This window comes from Drosophila sechellia, chromosome 3L, assembly GCF_004382195.2.
Source record: "Drosophila sechellia strain sech25 chromosome 3L, ASM438219v1, whole genome shotgun sequence".
In the NCBI taxonomy this organism is placed as follows: Eukaryota; Metazoa; Arthropoda; class Insecta; order Diptera; family Drosophilidae; genus Drosophila; species Drosophila sechellia.
The window spans coordinates 19,152,746-19,173,653 of NC_045951.1; the positions used below are offsets into that span (position 1 = coordinate 19,152,746).

Consider the following 20,908-nt stretch of genomic DNA (forward strand, 5'->3'; position numbering starts at 1 on the left):
GACGAGATAATTTAAAAATTCCACCCGCTAGCTGAGTAAAGGGTATCTGATAGTCGAGGCAGTATTTAACTGCGTTTTCTCTAGTTTACAAATTCTATTAATTCCCTTATATATGAATATCTTAACAAAATAAGAATATTTGATTATACTTACCTTTGCTAAATTCATTTACAACCAGTCGTTCCATAATAATTTCACGTATTTATTTGATTTTTCATAAATAATTTATGGGCTTAAGAATTTACAACTAGTTTGCTTAGAGATGATAATTATTCTCATTTATCGTATATTGTTTGTTTCGTTATCAATCAAACATTTAACAATTATAGCACGTTCAGGGAAACTACGAGTACATACATACTGATATTACATAATACGACCGTTGAGAAGGCAACTCAAAAATTGCACTAAAACATTCTTTTACACAGAACCAATTCCATTGGAAATGAAAACAAAATCAATTTTACATGTAGAATTTATACAGGGCGAAAAAAATTGGGATTCCACCACACTCTTTCTTTTTTTTTGGTGGGCGTGGCAGTTGTTGCCTACTTTGCGGATGCCCCATTAACCACTTCTGCTGGCTCGTCGCGATTCATTAGCTACCTCGAATACAATATGTTGTTAATTAATTTTAATAAATTCACGCTTTGATTGCTATTATCCACTCCACCCCTCCGCTCACTCCATGGTCTGCGAGACGCTCTGCTGCGGAGATTGGGCAGGTGAAAGGCTGCGGGGCGTTGCCGTGGCGCCGCCCGAATCCCCCATTCCGATCCCACTGCCATTTCCGTTTCCGTTGGCGGCCGCCCTCTGCTGATTCTGGGCCTGGCTGAGGAGCTCCTTGTTCAGCCGGTAGCTGCTCATGACGTTGGCACAGCTCTGGTGGAAGTAAAAGTTACGGCCGCGCAGGAACGCATCCGTGTTGAGATCCTTTATGCCTGTCTTGAAATACACAAGAAAAGTGGGCGCAAATTATAGAAGATTTTGGAGAGTTGGAGATTTCCGGCTTAAGTGTGCATTGACTGGTTGAAATTACTGGAGGCGGAAAGCGAAAGTTAGGGGTTCTCGGGGATTGTGCAAAGATCGAGCCGATCGAGGTGAAGTGAAAACTGAAGCAAACTGAGAAATTACCTTACAAATGAAACATTTGTTTTCATCGTCCGGTTTTAAATCCGAACTAATCCCCACCTTTGTGTCCAATTGCGTTAATCCCGGCACGCCCATCGACGACAACTGCGACAGGCTGTTCTCCATGCTCTCCGCGTATTTCGCCGACGGATTGTTGTTGTTATTACTGCTGCTATTGTTGTTGTTATTATTATTGTTGTTGTTGTTGTGCGATATGTCCATGGGTCCGGGTTCGGTGCTGCTCACCTGCGGCTCCGACCGCGGTCGCTCCTCCACCGGTGAGAGGTTCTCGAGGGATCTGTAAGTGAGCATATTTGGGATAATTACAAAACCTATCCAAGTCATTTGGCGCAGGACATGACCACTGGTAACTATAGGTAACTTACGTTTGAAATTATAAATTAAAAATAAAATGCTTGAGAATATGCAGAAACAGCTGAAACTAATCTTTAATATTATCCTTTTGAATGATATAGCTTTAAATTAAACCCACAACACTGTCCTTTGTTAAACAGTATGCACAAGGATTAAGGATTTTTGTATAAACTTAAGATGTATTTACATAAATATTTAAGAAAGCTTTAAAGGCTTTCAGTAAGCATTACTGATATTAAAACAATAAGATAATAAATATAAAATAATAAATATAATCTTGCAATATATTTAAGCTAGTTTCCAAAAAGTAATTGTTATTATTTGAAGGACTGAAGCGACCGTCTCACCTGCTGCTGCCCACGTTCTGCTCATCCTGGCGGCGCTGCATCTTGCCATAGTTGATTTTGCTAGACAGCTTCACGGTGTCGTCGTCGTCCACAATCACGTCCTCGTCGCTGTCGTTTTGGCAGGAGGCCGTGTCCATCATCAGATCCTTGTTGCTGCCATCGCCGTTGTTGTGGGTGCTGCTGCTGCTGTTGGTGTCGTTCACGCCCACGCCGCAGGAGTCCGCGTTGTAGTAGTGGTGTGTGGTGGATGACAGCTCGCTGACGGTTTTAACTGCGGATTAAGTGGAACGGGGCAATTGGCGTCAGTTGCGGGACATAAATATAAGTCTCATCAAAAAAAAACCGAATCTAAAGTACTGATATGGGGTTTGAAATCATTGGAATTGATTCATTTCAGTTTCATATCAGTAATATTCCTTGATAAAACTAAGCGAAATACTACATTCTAAACAGTATATATTTGGAATGTAGGTAGAGTTTTGATTCATTTTGAATCTTTAAATTAGAAACCCACCACTGATATGTGCGTGGGTTGGTGCCTCGCCTGGCCAACTACTGCTGCTCGCCGTTGTCACATTGGTGCTCACGTCCTGCTCGTCGGCATGCGGATCCTTCTGGCTGAGCACACAGCCCGTCCGGTAGAGAATCCCGTCCAGCTTGCCCGGCTGCGAGTTGCTGTTGTGCATACTGGAGGGCGGCATAACCGTGCCGGATGACCCCGAACCCGGAGCAGCTAGCTCCGACCCTGAGTCGGGCATTTCGTCGTTGCAGCTCTCCACATCCACCGTTTCGATCTCCTCCTGCGATTTGACATCGTCCTGGAAATATAAAGGATTTTATTGAGTATTTACGACTGATATTTATTTTGGGACACTGGACTTACCTCTGGAGGAATCTTCCCCGTCTCCAAGGCGTACTTCCTCTTGCAGATGGGACAACTGCTACAGTAAAGACTCTCCATCATGTACATTTCGCCGTACTTGCGCTTTCGCACTTTGAGTCTCAGGCGGTTCTGGCGATTGTTACGTATTCTCTGGAAGGTCTAGGGAAATCGAGAAGATGAATGCTTAGATTCGCACCAGATTAGCTCCTGAGGAACACCCACCTCCCAGCGGTTGTGACTGGTGCGAATGGCGTTCTCCTGCGCGGGACACGGAGGAGCAAACATGTAGGTGGCCTGCAGGCTGGCCCTCTCGAATCCCGCACTCAGCTTGTAGAGCCTGTCCAGTTCGGTGAGGAAGTGGGTGTGCCACTCCTCGGCGCTCAGCTTCAGTCCACAAACGGGGCACATCTCGGGAATAGCACCGCCGGCAGCTGCCGCTTGCAGCCCAGTGACCAGGCTCAATCCACCGGGAACTGCCCGCAGACCCGCCATGCTCAAACTGGCCAAGGCCGCGTGGTGGGCGGCGTGGTGGTGCGACAGCGGATGGGGATGGGCCATGTGGTGGTGCGTCGTCACCGCCGTGGACACCGGAGGTGCCCCCACATGGTGGCCCACGTGGTGGTGGCTATGGGCGTGCGGATGGGCCAGCGGATGCGGGTGCGAGTGGGCGTGCGTGTGGGGATGATGGTGCGGCGAGGAGGCGGCCAGGTGGCTGGCCATCGAAACGGCAACGCTGCTGGTCGCCGTGCTGATGGCGGGATTGCTGGTGGAGCAGGAGGAGGACGAGGAGCTGGACGCCGACGAGGAGGTGGCCAGTGCCTGGTGGCCCTTCCCCGCATTATGCAGATCTGTGTGGGCGGGAAGAGGAGAAGACATCGTTGAATTCCAGTCAAGTCCGCAATCATTAATCATGAGCTGATACAATTGAAATGGAAAATACAATCTAGCATGGATTGGTTGGCACTTAAAGAAATAGGAATAGAAATAGGAATGCATACTCTAGAATTGTTAGCTAAACTCTAAATCCTTTCATTAAAGCTAAAATATAAGTAGATTTATTATGGATCAATCTTATATAGATAAATCCTATATCGATTTTTTCAGTGCAATTTCCACACTTTTTTCCAGCCAATAAATCTGCCAGGCATTTTCTAATTGCCTCTTTTCAGCACATCGGTGGAAATTAATTGGAGCTCGTAATTCTTAAAGCGAATCTGGCTGCCAGCAAGTGGGGATCAGGGTTCGCAGGAGTCCGCTGCAGGATTCCTGATGTCAGACACACGTCGACCCCACGTATTTCGGCAGCCACTGGCGAAAAAATGAATAAGCCAACGGCAACCACAATAAATACAAACTGTTTGCTGCGAACCCAGCAAACAAAATGTGTCCGCCGTTCTGCACGTGACTGCGGCCGGCAATTAAAATAATATTACAATAAACATATCGCAGTGCGTTTCGAACAGGCGCAGTCGAAACAGTTTTATTTATATTCTTCTAAATTATTGCCCAACAAAATATGTCGGTTAACCGCGCCCATCACCGGCAGTCGAATGGATATGCTTAACATAAATGGAGATACATTCGAGTCGTGACTCCGGTTCAAATTAGCCGCCAGTTCGGTGCTCCACATCTCTCACGTTCGCTGGGGTTACTCCTGGTTACCATTTAGCTAGTTCATAAGCTTCAATTTTGAAATCAGGGTTTGGAAAACTAAACGAAATTTAATTTTTGTGCCTATTGTGTTGTATGTATTTCATAAGAAAATGTAAATGTATCTATATTCAAACTGAAGCAATTGAAAGATGAAATATCTTTTGTGAATGATACAATCAAATTACAAATATTTTCAGTAGATTTATTTATGTGATTAGCTAAATCTGCATAATAACTTCTTGGAATGCCCCATCTCTTTTTAAACTCTTTGTATAGCACTCATGACTGACATAACTGAAAATATGTCCAGGTTCGATGACCACCCACTCCACGTCGATTTGCGACACGTGCTCAACGATGCTATTTCATAATCCTCCCTGTCCAAGAAATGGGCGTTTCATATATCGCCGGATGAAATATGACTTTGCCATTAATATTACGGAAATTAATATGAAAATTCCAAGTGTGCATTCGATATAATACATCATCGGCGAACAAAAACCGCGGAGCAGAAGTAATAGCAATAATAACGCTCGTCATAACAATGGCAAACAATGCAATCAAAGCGATTCGCAACACTTGCGCATCCTTTGAGCCAACAAATCGCAGAGTAAACCGAAAAAGTGTGTCCCCCAGCCGGCGATAAATGAGCAAACATTATGGAATCCCGAGGGTGGCTGCACAATGTCTCCGGAAGAGTTGCGGCAATGGCCTGGATGAGTAATTAGCCGCCACTGGAGGACGTCTTCGTGTGCCGAGCACGAGCCGCCCGAAAAAGGATGTGCGGTTGGTTTGACTTTGTAGTCAAGTGGTCGGGTTGCCTGGAATGGGGTTGATGTAACATTTCATTGGGACCACTCCAGTCGATTATCCTTATATACGTGTATCCTTGTGCCATTTAAAACACTTACGACATGCTCCCCTCCTCTTAACCCTTCGCTGGCTTCTCATTCCTCGCATGCCCTTTTGACTTCTGCCCTGCAGTGGGGTTAAATTGGCCTGTTCGCCGCTAAACTTCAGTTAGTTTAACCCATTGATGGATGCTGGCTTGCGCTGCAGCTTCAGCTAATTAAAAGTGTATTATTTATCGAAATTAATTTATGGCGCTCCTGTCTATCCACGACTACTCGCTAATCCAAAAGTTAAACACAAATCCACATGTTGAGTATGGGTGGTGGGTTCATGTGGCGAGGGAAAACTGGTTTTCCGGCTTAAGTTGAAAGGCAAATAATGGCCGAAAGATAAACAGAGTTGTCACTGTTTTAGGCAGAGGTGTTGGAAAGGGGGTACAAGTGAATATAATTAAACAAATTTTACATTTTATGTAAACTATTTATTGCAAAAATGTAACATTCTATGTTATCTCGGTTTTCAACTAAATGTTCTACATATTATATCTCCTTACTGGAGTGCATTATTGCTTACATATTGAAACCTTTAGGAAACCCTATTGAACCCCCTTGGCACTACGCTCCTGTCATTTATCCCATTTGTTTTGTTCATTTGCATTCATATTTATCATTTTCATATGCTGCAGCCCGATTTTTGTCATAAGGCGCTTAACTCGATCAGCTTTACTAGACCAATTAGCAACGCATTTGCAGACGAGACGATTTAGCCTACTTTTTTGGAAAGGTTGGGATGGAAATTTAGGGAAAACGGAAAAGCTGGAACAGGAACAACCCCCAGGTAAATAAGAGAGAATTTAAGCAAAGTATCTGGACTCGAGAAAACTAATAAAAAACGAATTGAAGTGCAGGAGATGGGAGGTCCTGTCGCTGTCCTTACGCCTGCCAGTCAAAGTTAACCTACTGAAGCGTTAAAATTGCTCGGCAAAAGTAAAATTGAAACAAATACGCACGGCGATTTTTATCAGCAAAAAAAAAGGAGTTCGAAGGCCCGAACTTTCCAATTTTTCCTTTTATCGCAAACATGCAAATTTTTTTGTGCGATGTGGATGTAAATTTGCTAAATAAATAAATGCGGTGCAAGCAACCCTACTTACGTCTCAAATCCCTGGGATCCTGAGAATTATTGCTGCGTGGACTTTCACCCTTTTCAACGGCATCGTAATCCTGTGATCCCTCCATGGATTCGTGCGATGTGCATGTGGGGCTGGCCGAATCCGTGCGAAATGATTCGCTGCCATTGAACAGATTCTGCCGGATGGAAATCGAAGTGCAAATCCCATTATGACAAGTGTCAATCTTGCGCCGATTATCAGCTCATCGCATCAGCGGATACCGATTGGCAGCCAACCCAACCCGATGCCAACTCACCTGATCCAGGGATATGCCGATGTACTTGGGCGGCGAGAAGGCCGACGGCAGCGAGAAGTTCGACAGCACCGACGGCTTGCCCAGCGGCGAGCGGTCACTGGCAAAGTAGCTGGCCGGTCCCGCTCCAGCCGCCGCCGCTGCCGCCGCCGCTCCGTTGGCCACCAGCATCCCGTGGTTGAGCAGCAGGTGCGGATTGAAGTAGTTGCCGACTAGTGACATGTTGTGCAGATCTTTGGCGTCGGGTAGCTGCAAGAGGGGGAAATCGAAAGGGATTACCTAGGAAGCACAGTTGGGGCGAGAGAAATGGGGAAAGTATTGTAGAATCGTGACAATAGCAAGATTTCATTCATTTTATATTACTGGATTTCGCGGGGTACCATTATATATCAAGGTCGATGCACCTATTCAGTTTATGAGTGGGAGCAAATCCAACAAAATATTCACCAAAAATGTATAGATACTTTTTTGTGGGAGAGAAGATTCTGTGGGCAACAATTCTGGGCAAAAAATTGGAAATTTTCATACTTATTTCAGTACGTTTAATACTATTGTTAACCAACAAATCGATTTCTGTAATCGAAGTGGAATTTTATAGAAAAGCTGACGCCCAAAACTACAATATATCAAGATAGTGGAATCGTTTCATAATTTACAAATAGTACTTGTAGTTGTTATACCATGTGAGTGCCTATCTTCCCTTATCTAAACTTATGTCCTATTTATCCGCAAATTATAATGAACTTAAATGCCACTGAAAATGCATGAAAGCATGCTTAGTAAGCATCTAAGCCCAGAGTTTTTAAAAGTTAAGTGAGCGTATAATTTAAGCGTTAAATATGCGCATTACTCGAGTCTGAGCATCGGATCGCGCAACAAATTATGGCAGCTACATGACTTGGCGTTAAAATTAGCCAATTATGGAAGGTGGAGGCGCAAACACGGATGTGGGTAACATATGCTAAGGCTTGGAAAGGTTTGGAAAAGCAGGAAAACTGCGATACCTAATCCCATTCCCCGGTAGAAAAGAAGGAAAAAGCTCCGAAGGGCGGCGTCGATTTGCATCGATACAAATTGTGCACAAAAATGTTTAATTTACGACGAATAAATGTTAAATTGAGAGATTTTAGAATTACGATATCGAACATTGCCATAAACTGTGTCAATATCGAGGGAAAGTGGCGGATAGCTCACTTCCAATGGGGTGTGAAATAACGAGGAAAACGCTTTGGCCCCCGCCCCCCAACTTTCTCCGATCCAAAACTCACACAAGGACTATGGTAAATGATATGGGTGAAGTGGGCAGGGTGAGTCCGCTGTCGCAGTCCGTGGACTGGGGCAGATAACCCACAGGACTCACCAGACAGCGTTCCCAACAAATTGAGGCGCTAAGCGGCGATTGCCGCACAGACAAGATACGAAGAGTAGACCATAAGCGGCGACATGTGTGACAAGTATTAACCCTCACCCACACCCCCGTCACTCCAACGACCCCTCAGCCATGGAAACTTGGGAACAGCAAAATTTACATACAAATTTGTCTGCCAGCGAGTATTTTTACGGCGAAAAGTGCGAGCAAATTATGGGACTAATGTTATCGCAGGAAACTGTTGGTTATTCCATTTAAAATCCAATCTAAATATTAAACATAGCGGATATATTTAACTGGATATAGTAGGTATAAGTTCAAAACTTATGTGCTTCTTGATAAACTAAACATTCACAATGGATTATAGTTAAATTTAAGTTATTTTTACAGTACAGAATGGACACTTTGGTTAATCAATCTCATTAATTACAGTTGATTAATCTGGACCCATGTCCGCGTTAATTTCCATCGTAATCCTGGTCACACGCTGCAGCCAAGGCGAGTCCAATAAATTGGGGATTATTAGCACCTTCATTTGGACGCATATGTTGCCACATCGGATCTGAATAATCACCAGGCACATCATCCCCCTCTTCATTAGCCTCGAATGTTGCAAGTCAGTGGAAGCAGGAGGAGCTTGGGGTATTGCAACCGCATGAGTTGCACTTTGTCTAAGTCTGCACATTGGTCCACGGGTGTTTAAGGGCTCCATCCCCGGTTTGGAATTGAAAACCCCAACAGAAGTGGTCAGCCACTTGGCACTCCCATTCCAAAGGACTTTTTAATGCAATCCGTGTTGGGGGATTTTCAGCGTGACTTTCGCCGATTGATTTATGCCCGTTAATCAGTGCAATAAATGCCATACACAGGGAAATGCTTTCGATTAACCAATTTTGATAGTGCACTGAAAGTTTAAATGTTCTAATGGCTTAATGGTATCTATTGTATATTTTAAAGTTGGATTCACTTTAGACAAAGGCATTAAAACAGTTAAGAGTTGAGAAACAAGATTAAATTTTCGCGGAATTAAACGCTTTTCAGATTTAGCCATTCATCATAGAGGTGAATACAAAAGTATCATAAGATGACACTAAGACTTAAGTAATTTTTTTCAGTGCAGGAGCAGGTGCTCCTTTTTTGTCCCTTGGCTGGTGTGGGAAGTTTGGTTCTACTCCCGCTTTGTTTGCTTTTCTATTAGCGCCGGGCGGGTGATTTGTTATCCCAAATTGTAGCATTCCTTATCCGGCGAGGGGGATGATGACTGCGACCAGATTTGCATAAATTCGTTCTGTTTGCCCTTAGCACTTGAGTTATTGGCGTTGTTTGCCACTCGCCCCGCGAAGGGGACGCACTTGCTCGGTGCAACTCTCAGCTGCAGCACATAACATACCAGCAACAACAATAACAGCTTAATTACAACAACACGATAACGAGTGGCAAATAGCAATTGTCCACATACAATTGCCAATTTCGCTTAACTTGGCCATAAAACACGGAAAGCGACAGCAGACGGCCCAGAAGAACAAAGCAAACAACTTGGCCTCCACGCCGCTCCGCAAATAAATCTCAATTTGTGGCACTAACACGGAGTAAACGAGGCTCAAATCGAACCGAAGAGAGCGGCTGGCGATGCTAAAAACGCTTAGCAATTGGCAATTTTCGCAAACTAAATGTTTATGGCTGGCCTCAACCTGTTCGACTTTGGCCTTTTCCGTGGCCCAAAGCTACGGAATTCAAGGAGCAGAAAATTGCGATGCCTGTGAATTGCGTAGCATACTTCTGGGTGTCTTTTAAGTCTGTATTTTCTCATTTTGTTACTTTAATCTGATACTTTTAAATTCAAAATATTGTATTTGATTGATGTTCCAGTTCACAGACAATCTTTGCCAGCATAAATGACAAAAAAAGACAAGAATGTGCAATGCTTTTGTTTAGTTTGATTATATCATAATAATTTAAGCGTATACGTAATAATCTGAAATGATTTTAAGTTGGCAACTATCTTGCGGATGTGTATAGGCATCAATGCCAATTTATATATGAGGATTATTCTGATTTGATGTTTAAATACAAATGATTTAACCCAAAAATAAGACACTACTGATAATACTTCGCCTGGTGATGAAATTAAGTTCAAAACTTTCTATTATGTAAAACGACTTCAACGACTTCAAATTCTTCTTCCAATTGATATTTATCTTAATTCATGTAATTTGTACATATGTACATTTGAAATAGGAAACCGCTTGTAAGAAACATCATATCTTCCACTTCTGCACCTCGTCCTATCTCTTCCCCCTGTTGGAATTCTCTTGGCCAACTATCACTGACCATTTGGACATAATACTCCCTTTGGTAGTAAGTACTGCTGGTTAAACGCCTCGCTGCCTCCGCATTTCGCTGCTTGGTTCCTAGCTGCCTTCCTGATGAATTGCCATAAATTAAATTAGCCTCAGTCCCACACACACACACAGATACACACACACACTCGCATATGCACACAACTCAACTACTCATACTTTGTGGCAATAAGTGGCAAAAAAAAAAGAATTATTTTTCATATTTTGGCCCGCCTCGGTGCCATAACTCTGACCACCCCAACTTGACTGCCATTTTCCGAAGGGGTCAGTCTGTTTACCTTTTGTTGTTCCTGCTGCCGTCGTGGTTACAGAATTGTTATGGTGCTTGGTGGGTTTCTTTTCCTTCTTGCCCTTCGCCCAGCCAAACAAACAGGTCGGTGGTTGAAGGTCCGTGGGCAAGCGGAATGGAGAAGTGGAGGAGGCAGTTCCACTGGAAGCAGGCCCATATTAAACCATTTGACATTGCTTTTAATATGCTCGCTCGGCTTGTTTTTATTAATTTTTATTGTCTGCCCCATGGCCGATTGTAATCGGTTTCATAAATTATGCTAGATAAGCGACTTGTGCAGTGGCCTTAGAAGGAATCGTCATTGGAAGAAGAAATGGCCAAGAAAGCAGAAGCAACTAATACTGAAAAAGCTAGCATAGGTATATGTAGGCAAAAAGTTCTTTAGAGACATTGAAAAGTCAAAATGTACTTCCTGTTCTTTCTTTAAGTTTTATTTTACACATTTAAAGCTGTTCACTTTAACTGCAATATGTGCTAAAACCCTAAACCTACAGCTAATATTGTATTTTATAATGATTCTTTTTTAAGAATCTTATTAAGAATATTTAAGTGACATTGAGGCGGTAAAAACTTGATAGGTATCAATAGAAGCCCTGTTTCACGACGAGAATTCCTCAAAAGCAAGGTAAATACGTGCTCTTTCTAAGCGATATCCCTGCTTTTCCACTGTCTTCCGTGTCGAAAATCGTTTCCTCACAACCCAACTCGCATCTGAACGCCGAGGACATATTGTTGTCATGTTTAACATATCTTAACGCTACTCAATGCTATGCAGGGCAGAGATACATACGTTCCTATTCGGACTGCAGCTCCGCTCGGAATAACCAGTTTCGCCAAGCGGACTGTTCGAACATCATCAGCGGCCGAGTTCTTCATCATTTGTAGCATCAGCGTCAAGATCATTGCTCATGTTTACAATGATGACAGGCAGGAGAATGAGCAGAAGCTGGCCGGGAATCGACTTCCAGCCAAATCAAATGGGTCTGCTCTGTGGGATCGGGATTGGGATTGGGATCGGAATCGGGCCAGTAGTTAACTGCGGCCCGCTTCCACTTCCACTTCCATCAGGCCCGACTCGCAGTTCGGAATTGAAGCTATCATAAATCTGTTCGTCGCAAAAATCTACACACAATGGGGCGTTTGGAAACGCATTCGCCGATCGGAATGCGACGACGAACTCTCTGAATCTGCCTCTTGACTGACTGCCGCATTGGAAATGCGACCGTGATCGGGTAGTTCTTTTGGGATATAGGAAACATCTGAAGTTGGTATCAGAGGATGGAAAAATTCGACATTAACTATTTAGAAGTGTATCTATAAAGCTTTTACCTTTTCTTTAAGTGGGAACGCTATATAAAAACAGCTACATATATTCTCTCAATGGAGAAATTCATTCAATCTATGTACAATTTAGAATCCAGAAACCAACAATTTAATATAATTTATATATCGTTGTAGTTGTATCTTTTTTTTGTAAATTAACATTATGAGATATATCATTTTGAACAAGACTACTGGCTTCCTTTCTGTACATATTTCTTATAACAACTCCATTTTAAGCTATGCTGCATCTAAATTAAGTAGCTCACACTATACACTGCACTTAAACGAGCGCTCACAGCTTTCTCCACACTTTCTCTCTCCATAATGGATCCTTAATTGAGTGCATGATCGGCAATCACGCTGTCATCCCTAGTCGCATCTCCAACTGGAAGTTCACTTGGAACTTCTGGTTGGATTTGTTGTTTTACAATGCAGCATTGTTTTGCTTGCTGTGGGCTTTCTTGGCCGCCGTTTCGCGATTCCTTTGCCTCGCTAGCGGTGTGCTGATTTATGGCATCATTCGGCATTTCGGCTACCGGCCCCCAGTCTTTATGATTTGTCATAAATATGTCCCCGCTCCGTCCGATCAGAATCGATCGGCTGGGCGATTCCAATCAGCGACTGTCCGGATGGTTTGGGCTGAAGCTGAGTTTCTGGGCTCTACTTACTCTCGATGGAAACGGACGTTGTCCACGTAGAGCCTCGTGCAGACCGGAAGCGGCTTCCGAGAGGACAACGAGCGCTTGGGACGGCAAATGGCTGCTGCCAAATGCGTTGCTTTCCATCTGCAGCTCGTTTTTGTTTTGGTTTTGGTTTAGACTAATTTGGCACTAGGGGGCACTCATAACCTCACTTTCGCTTGTGTTTCAGTGTTGGCACATGCAAAGATCACTCAGTATCGGTAATAATCGATTGAGAATTGTATTTGCGCGTCGGTAAACGGTAAAGCTCGGATCAGCTGACAGCTCACTCGCTCTCCTTCACTCTAAAACTCTCTCACTCGCTCGACACAGGACACCCGCACGTACGCGCTGCAGAAATCCAACTGAGGCCAAATGGAAACCAGTTGCCGTTAGTTGGCCCGTGTGCTTCCTCTTCTCCAGCCTCGCCGCTGCGCAGTCGGCGTCGCCGTCGCCGCGTAACGCCTCGCGACCTCTGATTGGCCAGCGGCCACAACCGGTTTGCCTGCACTCTCGCCGTCCCGCTCTCACGCACGCCCACTCCCACTGCGGCAGTGTCTTTACATTATGTTCTCACCTCCTTGGGCGCACAGCTTGTTTTTGCCGCTGCATTATTATTCCAAAATGGTTGCGTTTGTCCATCCGTTGGCCATTGTACGCCTGTTTGTCTGCCAGCACCTGGTACTCGCACTCGAACTGGTACTGGCACTCCCCGGATTTCCCCCCCCCTTAACCATTTTCCCCCTCGATCAGCACCCCTCCCTCGGACGTAAACTTCTGACATTTTGTGTAAATAAACCGTATGGGAAACATTTTTACTTTTGGCTTTGGCATTTTGTTGTTGTTTGTCGGACACTGTCCCGGACAAAAGTATCTTGGAAGTAGTCTCTTTCCTTTTTTCTGCCCCTGCAGCTGGGTTTTTGCACACTGTCCACTTAATATAGCGCATTACTGTGGTATTTATTGGGCGCGAAGTGCCGAAAATATTTCGAGGACAGGGTGTCAAGAAAATTGGAATTTAATAGGCCGCGACGGCTCTTCTGGTTAAAAGAAAGCAAGCCAATTGCACAACGTTAAAACATTGTTAGGAATATATATATAAATATGCATATTTGTGTAGTAGTTTAAAGTTTTATAATACTTTATTGCTTGTATAATTAGTACCCAAAATGTAATAATAAATTGTCTTTGTTTAAGCTTATCTTTATCTTTTGCTTATAGTAATCAGCAATTATTGAATAATGTTGAAGATGGACTTCAAGACTTCAGTAAGCTGCCAGAACCTATTGATTTTTAGCACTTGCTCCACTGTCAACTGGCCAACAAAGTAGCTACAAGCAGAAATAGTTGTCACACAATATTACTGCAAACAAGAAGCTACAACTATAGCAGTATTAAAACAACGCCAGAGGAGACAACCTCCAGCAACCACTGTGTTTAGTGTTGGGAACAGCATAAAAAGCTTAACCATTCTGCGCGCGACTTTTTATTGGCAGCTCGTTGCCCTGTGTGTGTTGCGCTGTGATTTCCAATACGCCGGACTAACTAAATAAAGTATTTTCCCTGCAATTTACTCGGATTGGTAGGGAGGAGCACCTCGCGGAGGTGCTGAAGATGCGGATAAAAAATGCGCAAGCCTTTCTGACATGTTTATGGGGCCCTGTCCGTCAAAGCAAGCCAGTTGACACCAGACGCTCCCCGCTCCTTTAATTGGTGGCTAGTAAATTTTCTCTTTACCATCTTTGGGTCGGGGGATCGGCTGTCGGAGATTTCTTCTAATTTTTTGCTCATTAAATTTACATTTTAAGAATTCCTGTGCAAGCAGACGAGCCTGCACTTTATAATTTCCATCAGCCTGCCGCCTCTCGGTTTATTACCCATCTCTGTCGGTGGGAGGGAGTGCGCGATACTGAGTGGGAGGAGTGAGAGGGAGTGCTGAGTGGAAGTGGGAGCGAGAGATCTGTAGTGCACTGAGCAAAATACTTGAGCAAAATACTATATCATATCATATCAATAAGCAATACTTTTATTTTCCCGTATGCCTTAAAAAATAAATTAATAAAAAAAAAAAAAAAAAACTTTTATTTTCAAATCCTTAAAAAGTTTTAAAAGTTGAAATGCATATTCAAGAAATATAATCACTTTAGGGCCATATTGTTCTCTGTTTGGGGAATCCTCGGAAGAGCCCTACGTGGAAAGCAGGGAAGGAGTCGCAGAGTCATTGGGATTGGGAATGCCAGAGTGAGACAACTAGGAGGGAAGTCCGGGAGTTCGGGGCGCATGCGCCGACGTTGGAGGTAGCCTACATTATGTGTCTATTTCTTGTACATAGAGTGGTGTCCCGCTGTCCCACTGTCCCCCAACTCATCCTGCTGCTTCCAGAGGTAACTAAGTCTTCCTTCGACTGCTGACTGGTAACTAGCAACTGGGAACTGGTGACTGGTAACTGGTAACTGGTAACTGGCGAAATCGCAGGGCGAGTGCCATGTACAGGACTTGTACTGCATTTCGGGTTGGCAGTAGATTTTTCATTTTATTTATGTGCTGCCTTCACTCTGCAGATTGCCTTCACTTATTTCAGCCCCCACCATATCTTATTCTTCTTCTGCTTGTCAGTTTGTCAGCTTGCCAGCTACAAAATTAAATACTTGTCTTCGGTCCGATTTCTTTCTTCTTATCTTTCGGGCGTGTGGGCGCGGCTCTATATATAACCAACTGTCCTCCGTCCTGGCCACCTCCTCATCCGCAGCATCTCCTATGTGGGAATGGGTATGGGCATGGGTATGTACTTTGTGCAACTTGGCCTGACAACTAATTTATGTAGTGGCCGAGCAGCTGCCGCAACTTTGGCTCTGCTCTGCTCAGTTCTTTAATAATCTTGCTTTTTTATTTCGCCAAACAATTTCTCATAATTCAGTTTGCCTAGGGGACGCGCCGAAAAAAAGATAAAATACTGGGAGGGGATGGATATATATCTTTAATTGGTAAAAATTTGAGACTAATAGTTCTAAAAGACTTTCGATTGAATTGTTTATTAACAGATGCTAATGCGACCTAATACAACATTTAATATTTAACAAAAATTTTGATTCTAAAACTGCTACTTTTGAAGGTATGTGTTAGCACTGTGATATTAATATTTTATTTTGGCAATAACCCATATCTTAGTACTATAATCACTTGACCTTTCAGCAAACATTGTATTGTCAATATCATATTGGTAAACTTCACATATCAACTTTTTGATACTTGCTTCTAACACCAATGACAACCAACATATCCTTATATGACATTGAGTTACTGCCTACTGTGCAACACTACTTTGCATATTAATTGCTTTTCAAATACTTTCCTATAAGTTCGGCTTCCGTGATTTATCGACCATACGAGAAGCTAATCCTGTCTCGAAAACATCCCCAAAGTACATAATTCCCATCGCTATCTCATCCTTCACACCTGCCTGTGCCGAGGAAAACCGCAGGAAAATCCGGGCAACGCCTCCGAATTAATTGAAACCGCAGAACAAGTGCCAAAACCGTTCGGCTGTCAAATGTGCCACAACCAATCCCTCGAATCTCGAACGAACCCCCGCAAAAGTACCAGTAGAGATAGAACAAAAAATAAAAAACACAGATGCGTCTATCGTAAAAAAGTTATAGAAGGAAAAACAGAACCCAAAAGCAATCCCCCGCAAATCCCAGACAAATGCGCTGGCAAAAGAGCAGGAAAATGTACCAATACTTCGCACTTTTGCATGTAAATATGAATGGAAATGAATTACAAGCGAAATAAATGTACGGAAAAATAGAACGAAACAAAGCGAAATCGTAAAAAGCATAGCCATTGGATGGGCAGGGAGGGGAGGGGGCCTTCGGGTTGGCTTTTTTGGGATTGGGCGTCGGGTGTTCTTTTTTTTGCGGTTTCGGCAGCACACAGTCGCAATGTTGACATGTTCCAAATGCAATTTTAACAGGATTTGCAAGGACACATTTGCGCAAAGTGACAGAAAAACGCAGCGCAGCAACAACAAAGTCAACTTCGCCCACCCCACACCCCTTACATCCCTCATAAAAATGCGTGCACTCAGAGAAAAATTTTAAACTCAAACTTGTGGGGTGCAACTGTGGTAAATATCCTTTTACAAAAGGGTTATTTTAGTACGAATAAAAACTTATATATGATATATATTTATAAATTATATAAATATATATACCATTTATCAAATTCTCTTCCATACTGTTACTGAAAAGGAAGTTAATTCAAAAACTTACTTCTACTGTTTAAAGTTCCTTTACAAAATAAGTAACTTTAAGTTTGAATATTCCAATCTACGTCATCCTTTCATAACCAAAAGCATGATGGTGATAGTTTTATAAAAATCTATTATATAAAATATATATAGTTACAATGTTTTCTTTCAGTGTGAGCCCGAGTGATGTGCGTGGCTGGCATAACTTGCGGCTTAAAGGGATCAACTTGTCATGTTTTTGTCGTCGGCATTGATTTTCCACTTTCCACGACCTGCGACCCAGCAGTGCCACACCCACCGCCTGCAACCCCGAGCCCCTACCCACTCCACTCCACCCCCCTTCCCCGCTCAGTCGGATGGCTTGGGTCATCTGCAGTGATGTGGTCTTAACGCTTCATCAATATGCTTTTCCCGACGTCGCTAATTTTGCGCTTTAGTCAACCTCTGAGCCGGCTACGTGTGGCAGATTTATGTCTCATCTGTGCGAACTTTCCCTGGCCAAAAGGGGAAAAACAAGTGGACATCGGACATCCTTTGGCGTCTGCCCGAATCCTCGTGCATGTGGGTGTGTTTAGTGTTAATCCGTCAATGATAAGCTCAATTTGTTGTGGTCACTCCAGCGACAATGGGCCGTTAGCAAACTGTGGGGGATTCTGGGTGCCCGAATGGGGATGGGAAAATGCCATTAAAGTTGTTCTAGATGGGAGACATGTTGCTTCGTACTTTTGCGATATGAAAATAATTATAATAATAATACTATATATCATGTATCTTTCTCTTTCTGTTCTGCCTTTTGATTTACTAATATTTAAAATATATCTAGCTACTATACTAGGGGGTTTAAAACACATACTTAGTATCTCTAAAAGATATTGAAACCCAAAAAGAGTCTTGCATGTCTGTCCAAGTTTCTGGGCAAGCTTAAGCACTGTCCTGGTGACGAGTCCTTCCCTGCTGGCCGTGGGCGTGCCACATGCATCATCTTAATTTTAGTTCGCAACTAGCATTACTCATGCGAAACACATGTGGCCCGGAGTTGGGGAGGCAGTGCCTCTGCGGCGTCACAGCCTGCGAAGTAATTTAAACTTTGCCTATGCCAACAGCCTTTGTCTTTCGAGCCGAAGGAATCTGGCCGGGATTTATGGATCCAAATATGCTAGATGCGACGCGGGGCGAGACTATATTATATAAGTTTTTGACACGTTTAGTGTTGGTCGGTCGGCGCTTGATGAACTTTTTTCCTCGCAAACTTTTTATTTATGCACACGTGCTCCTGATGACATTCCAGCCCAGTCCGAGCTCCAGGATGTGCTCCGAGTGCCATCTTCCGAGTGGACCGCAAATGAACCGAGCAAGAAAGGCCGGTTGTGGCCACTAATTGGCTTAGTGAATTAAAATAACTTGCCAATAGTTTTGCGGTGCACCGGGGGAAAGTGAGGCAATGGCTCGCTGTCATTGGAAAATTTATGACGCTCTGTGGCTAATTTACCAGATAAAGGCCATTGTGTTTGCCTTTGGCCTAAGCCCAGCAGCAGCCAAAGTGGCCAAAGTGGCAAAAGTCAGCCAAAGGATTTGCCCATCGCCAACAAGATAAGCCCCCTCGATGGGGGTCGTCCTTAAAGCCCTTTCGTTCCAAATTCGACATGGAGCTGTTGACGTTGGTCCGCCACCCGCCCTCCTCCGATCTCATATGTCAAATCGCCGGACGGCAAGTGTGTCTAATTATACAAAATTATTTATAATAGCTGGCCACAGTCCTGGTTTTCGATTTTCTACCCACACCCACACACACACAACCCTTGGCGTGGCAAGTTTGCAGTGCGTGTGTGTTTGCTGTGGCTCCGAAACAAACAGATTTCGGAATTGCGTAAAAACCTAATTAAATGCGAATTATTCATGTTGAAATTAGGCTGTGAGGGGGGGGGGGGGGGGGGAAGTGGGTTGAAGTGGGTGGGTGGATGGATACTGATGCATTGCACCCACATGTATCCAAACAAAAAGCAGTCTGCGATGGCTCCATATGTTGCCAGAATGAATTTGTACAAATTTTCTTTGATTAATTGGTGGTCAAAAGTTCAACGGCAGCAGCAGTTGACTATCAAGGGGTTAAGTTGGGTGTATAGGGGTTAAGGAAACACACGGTTCGTGCTGCAGTCAAGATTTCTTAGCAGGATTAGGGGTTTTTAAAGGTTCAACCAATTAAATTGAATGGGAAGGAGTGTTTAGGTAAGTGAATAGTTTTTTCAAGAATCAAAGTTTTTTTAGAAGTAACAGCAACAATATATAAACCTCTATTTTATGATAAAGTTAAAGCTTATTGACTAAAAACTCATTTGGATTCAACTTGTTCAACTTCGAAGTGACATACCAAATGTTTGTTTTGCAGATAGGGTTTATCTTATTAAATTGTTGAGCAACTATTAGATACAAGCGACCTTTGAATTTGTTTACAGGAGTGTATCTCGCTATCCTTGCGCCAAATTGCCTCACTATTAGTCGTCAAACATTAGAGATAAACAACAGTTGTTGGCAAAGGATCTGCGTGGAGTTTTATGTGGTGCGGCAAATTGAAAGTATTCACATAAAAACCAAATGCAAACAGCCCGCCAAACAGCCGAGGATGAAGTTGCTGATGACTCGTGACTTCGCAAAGGGTTGTGTGTCTGCCGCCACCCTTGAAATTAGTATTACACCCAATAATAATGAGTGCAATTAGCGCGGGGTGGAAGCAACGGGGGGAGTGAGGGAGGGAATGGGTGTAACAGCTTAATGTGTGTCAGTGTAAAATTAAATTCACGCTAATCCGGCGAAGAAGTCGGGATGCCAATGCCAATGGCATTGCTCCAGACGGACAAATTAAACTGTCGTTTTATTGTTTCGCCTTGTTAAATATCTCGAATACCTCCACCGCCGTCTGGCCAATTTGAGTTTGTTTAGATGGGGTTAAGACATTCCCATATATAACTCACTAATACCCCCAATCCCGCCACCTTCCGCTCTGTGCGGCAGCGTGTGGGGATGCACTGGGAGAAATTAGTGTGTGAAAATGCATTATATATAGTAAATATATATCTTTTGCTAAGATTTAGTAATAGTTGTTGTAATTTATGTTTGTATCCCTTCTAAACAAAAAGTCAAGTTTTATGTTTTTAAGTTTTATGTTTTAAAGTTTAATATTCATTCAATTTGCAACACCAGCACCACGACTTGCTCACAGCAGAAAACGTACGAGAAAAGAAAGAATAAGGAAAAAGTGTAACCACTCATGTCAAATATAAGGTAGTGTTGTTAAACGTTATTTTTGTAGTTGAATAGGGTATTCCAACAATAGTTAACCTTTTTTCAGTTTGCAGAGTATATATTCTTCTTTTTTTTTGTATTTGACCAGAACCTGTTGAAGTTACAGCATGTTTTTCCAAGTGTATGGAACCACTTCCCCCTTTTTCGATGCGTGCGCCATTTGGAGTTGCTCCCTTTGGCCTCAAAAGGGTGGCACCATATGGCCGCTGTTGTTGTTGTTGTTGTGGTTTATACTTTTTGTGAGTTATACTTTTCAATGTTGAAATTGATTTCCGATTTGGTTTATTGTTGCTGGCTGGCTGCTCATTCGACGGCAAACAAAATGTGGTTGGCCACACGTCCGCGCCTTTGTTTGTTTTCGTTGCCAAGGGGCGTTGAAAAGTGGGCGGGGTTACGTTTACTTGAGCTTTTGCCTTGAAATTAGTAAAATATGAATTGCGGTTTTATTCCACGATTAATAAATTGCATTTTTTGGGCAATGGAAAGAGTTTTGTATCTTTACACTCGCCGTTTTTGTGTTTAGATAATATCGCACCATATGCTTGGTGATTGTTTTCCTTACAGATAGCTGCTCATATCTAGATATAGATATAGATATAAATTGTTTATCGTAAATTCTACTGTTGATATGGGTTGGTATGGAAAGAAATCTGGAATCTGTATGCTTTCATTG

The 20,908-nt window shown here is 43.2% G+C and overlaps 1 protein-coding gene across 4 annotated transcripts; it reads right to left on the minus strand.

The window, feature by feature from the left end:
• Positions 1–187: 187 nt before the first annotated feature.
• LOC6619385 (protein Teyrha-meyrha) lies at positions 188–13,033 on the minus strand. Of its 4 annotated transcripts, none has more exons than XM_032719241.1 (9): positions 12,675–13,033; positions 6,669–6,914; positions 6,395–6,548; positions 2,959–3,584; positions 2,737–2,895; positions 2,368–2,671; positions 1,854–2,124; positions 1,135–1,429; positions 188–945 (listed from the first exon to the last, which is right to left on the minus strand). In XM_032719241.1, exons 1-9 carry the CDS (start codon positions 12,789–12,791, stop codon positions 682–684), a joined length of 2,436 nt encoding a protein of 811 aa, XP_032575132.1. In that variant the 5' UTR covers positions 12,792–13,033; the 3' UTR covers positions 188–681. The 4 variants fall into 4 exon arrangements, with proteins under 4 accessions (XP_032575132.1, XP_032575134.1, XP_032575136.1 ...); XM_032719243.1 differs by having other exon boundaries at positions 682–945; positions 1,192–1,429; positions 12,675–12,791; XM_032719245.1 differs by having other exon boundaries at positions 854–941; positions 1,192–1,429.
• Between the last annotated feature and the right edge of the window lie 7,875 nt (positions 13,034–20,908).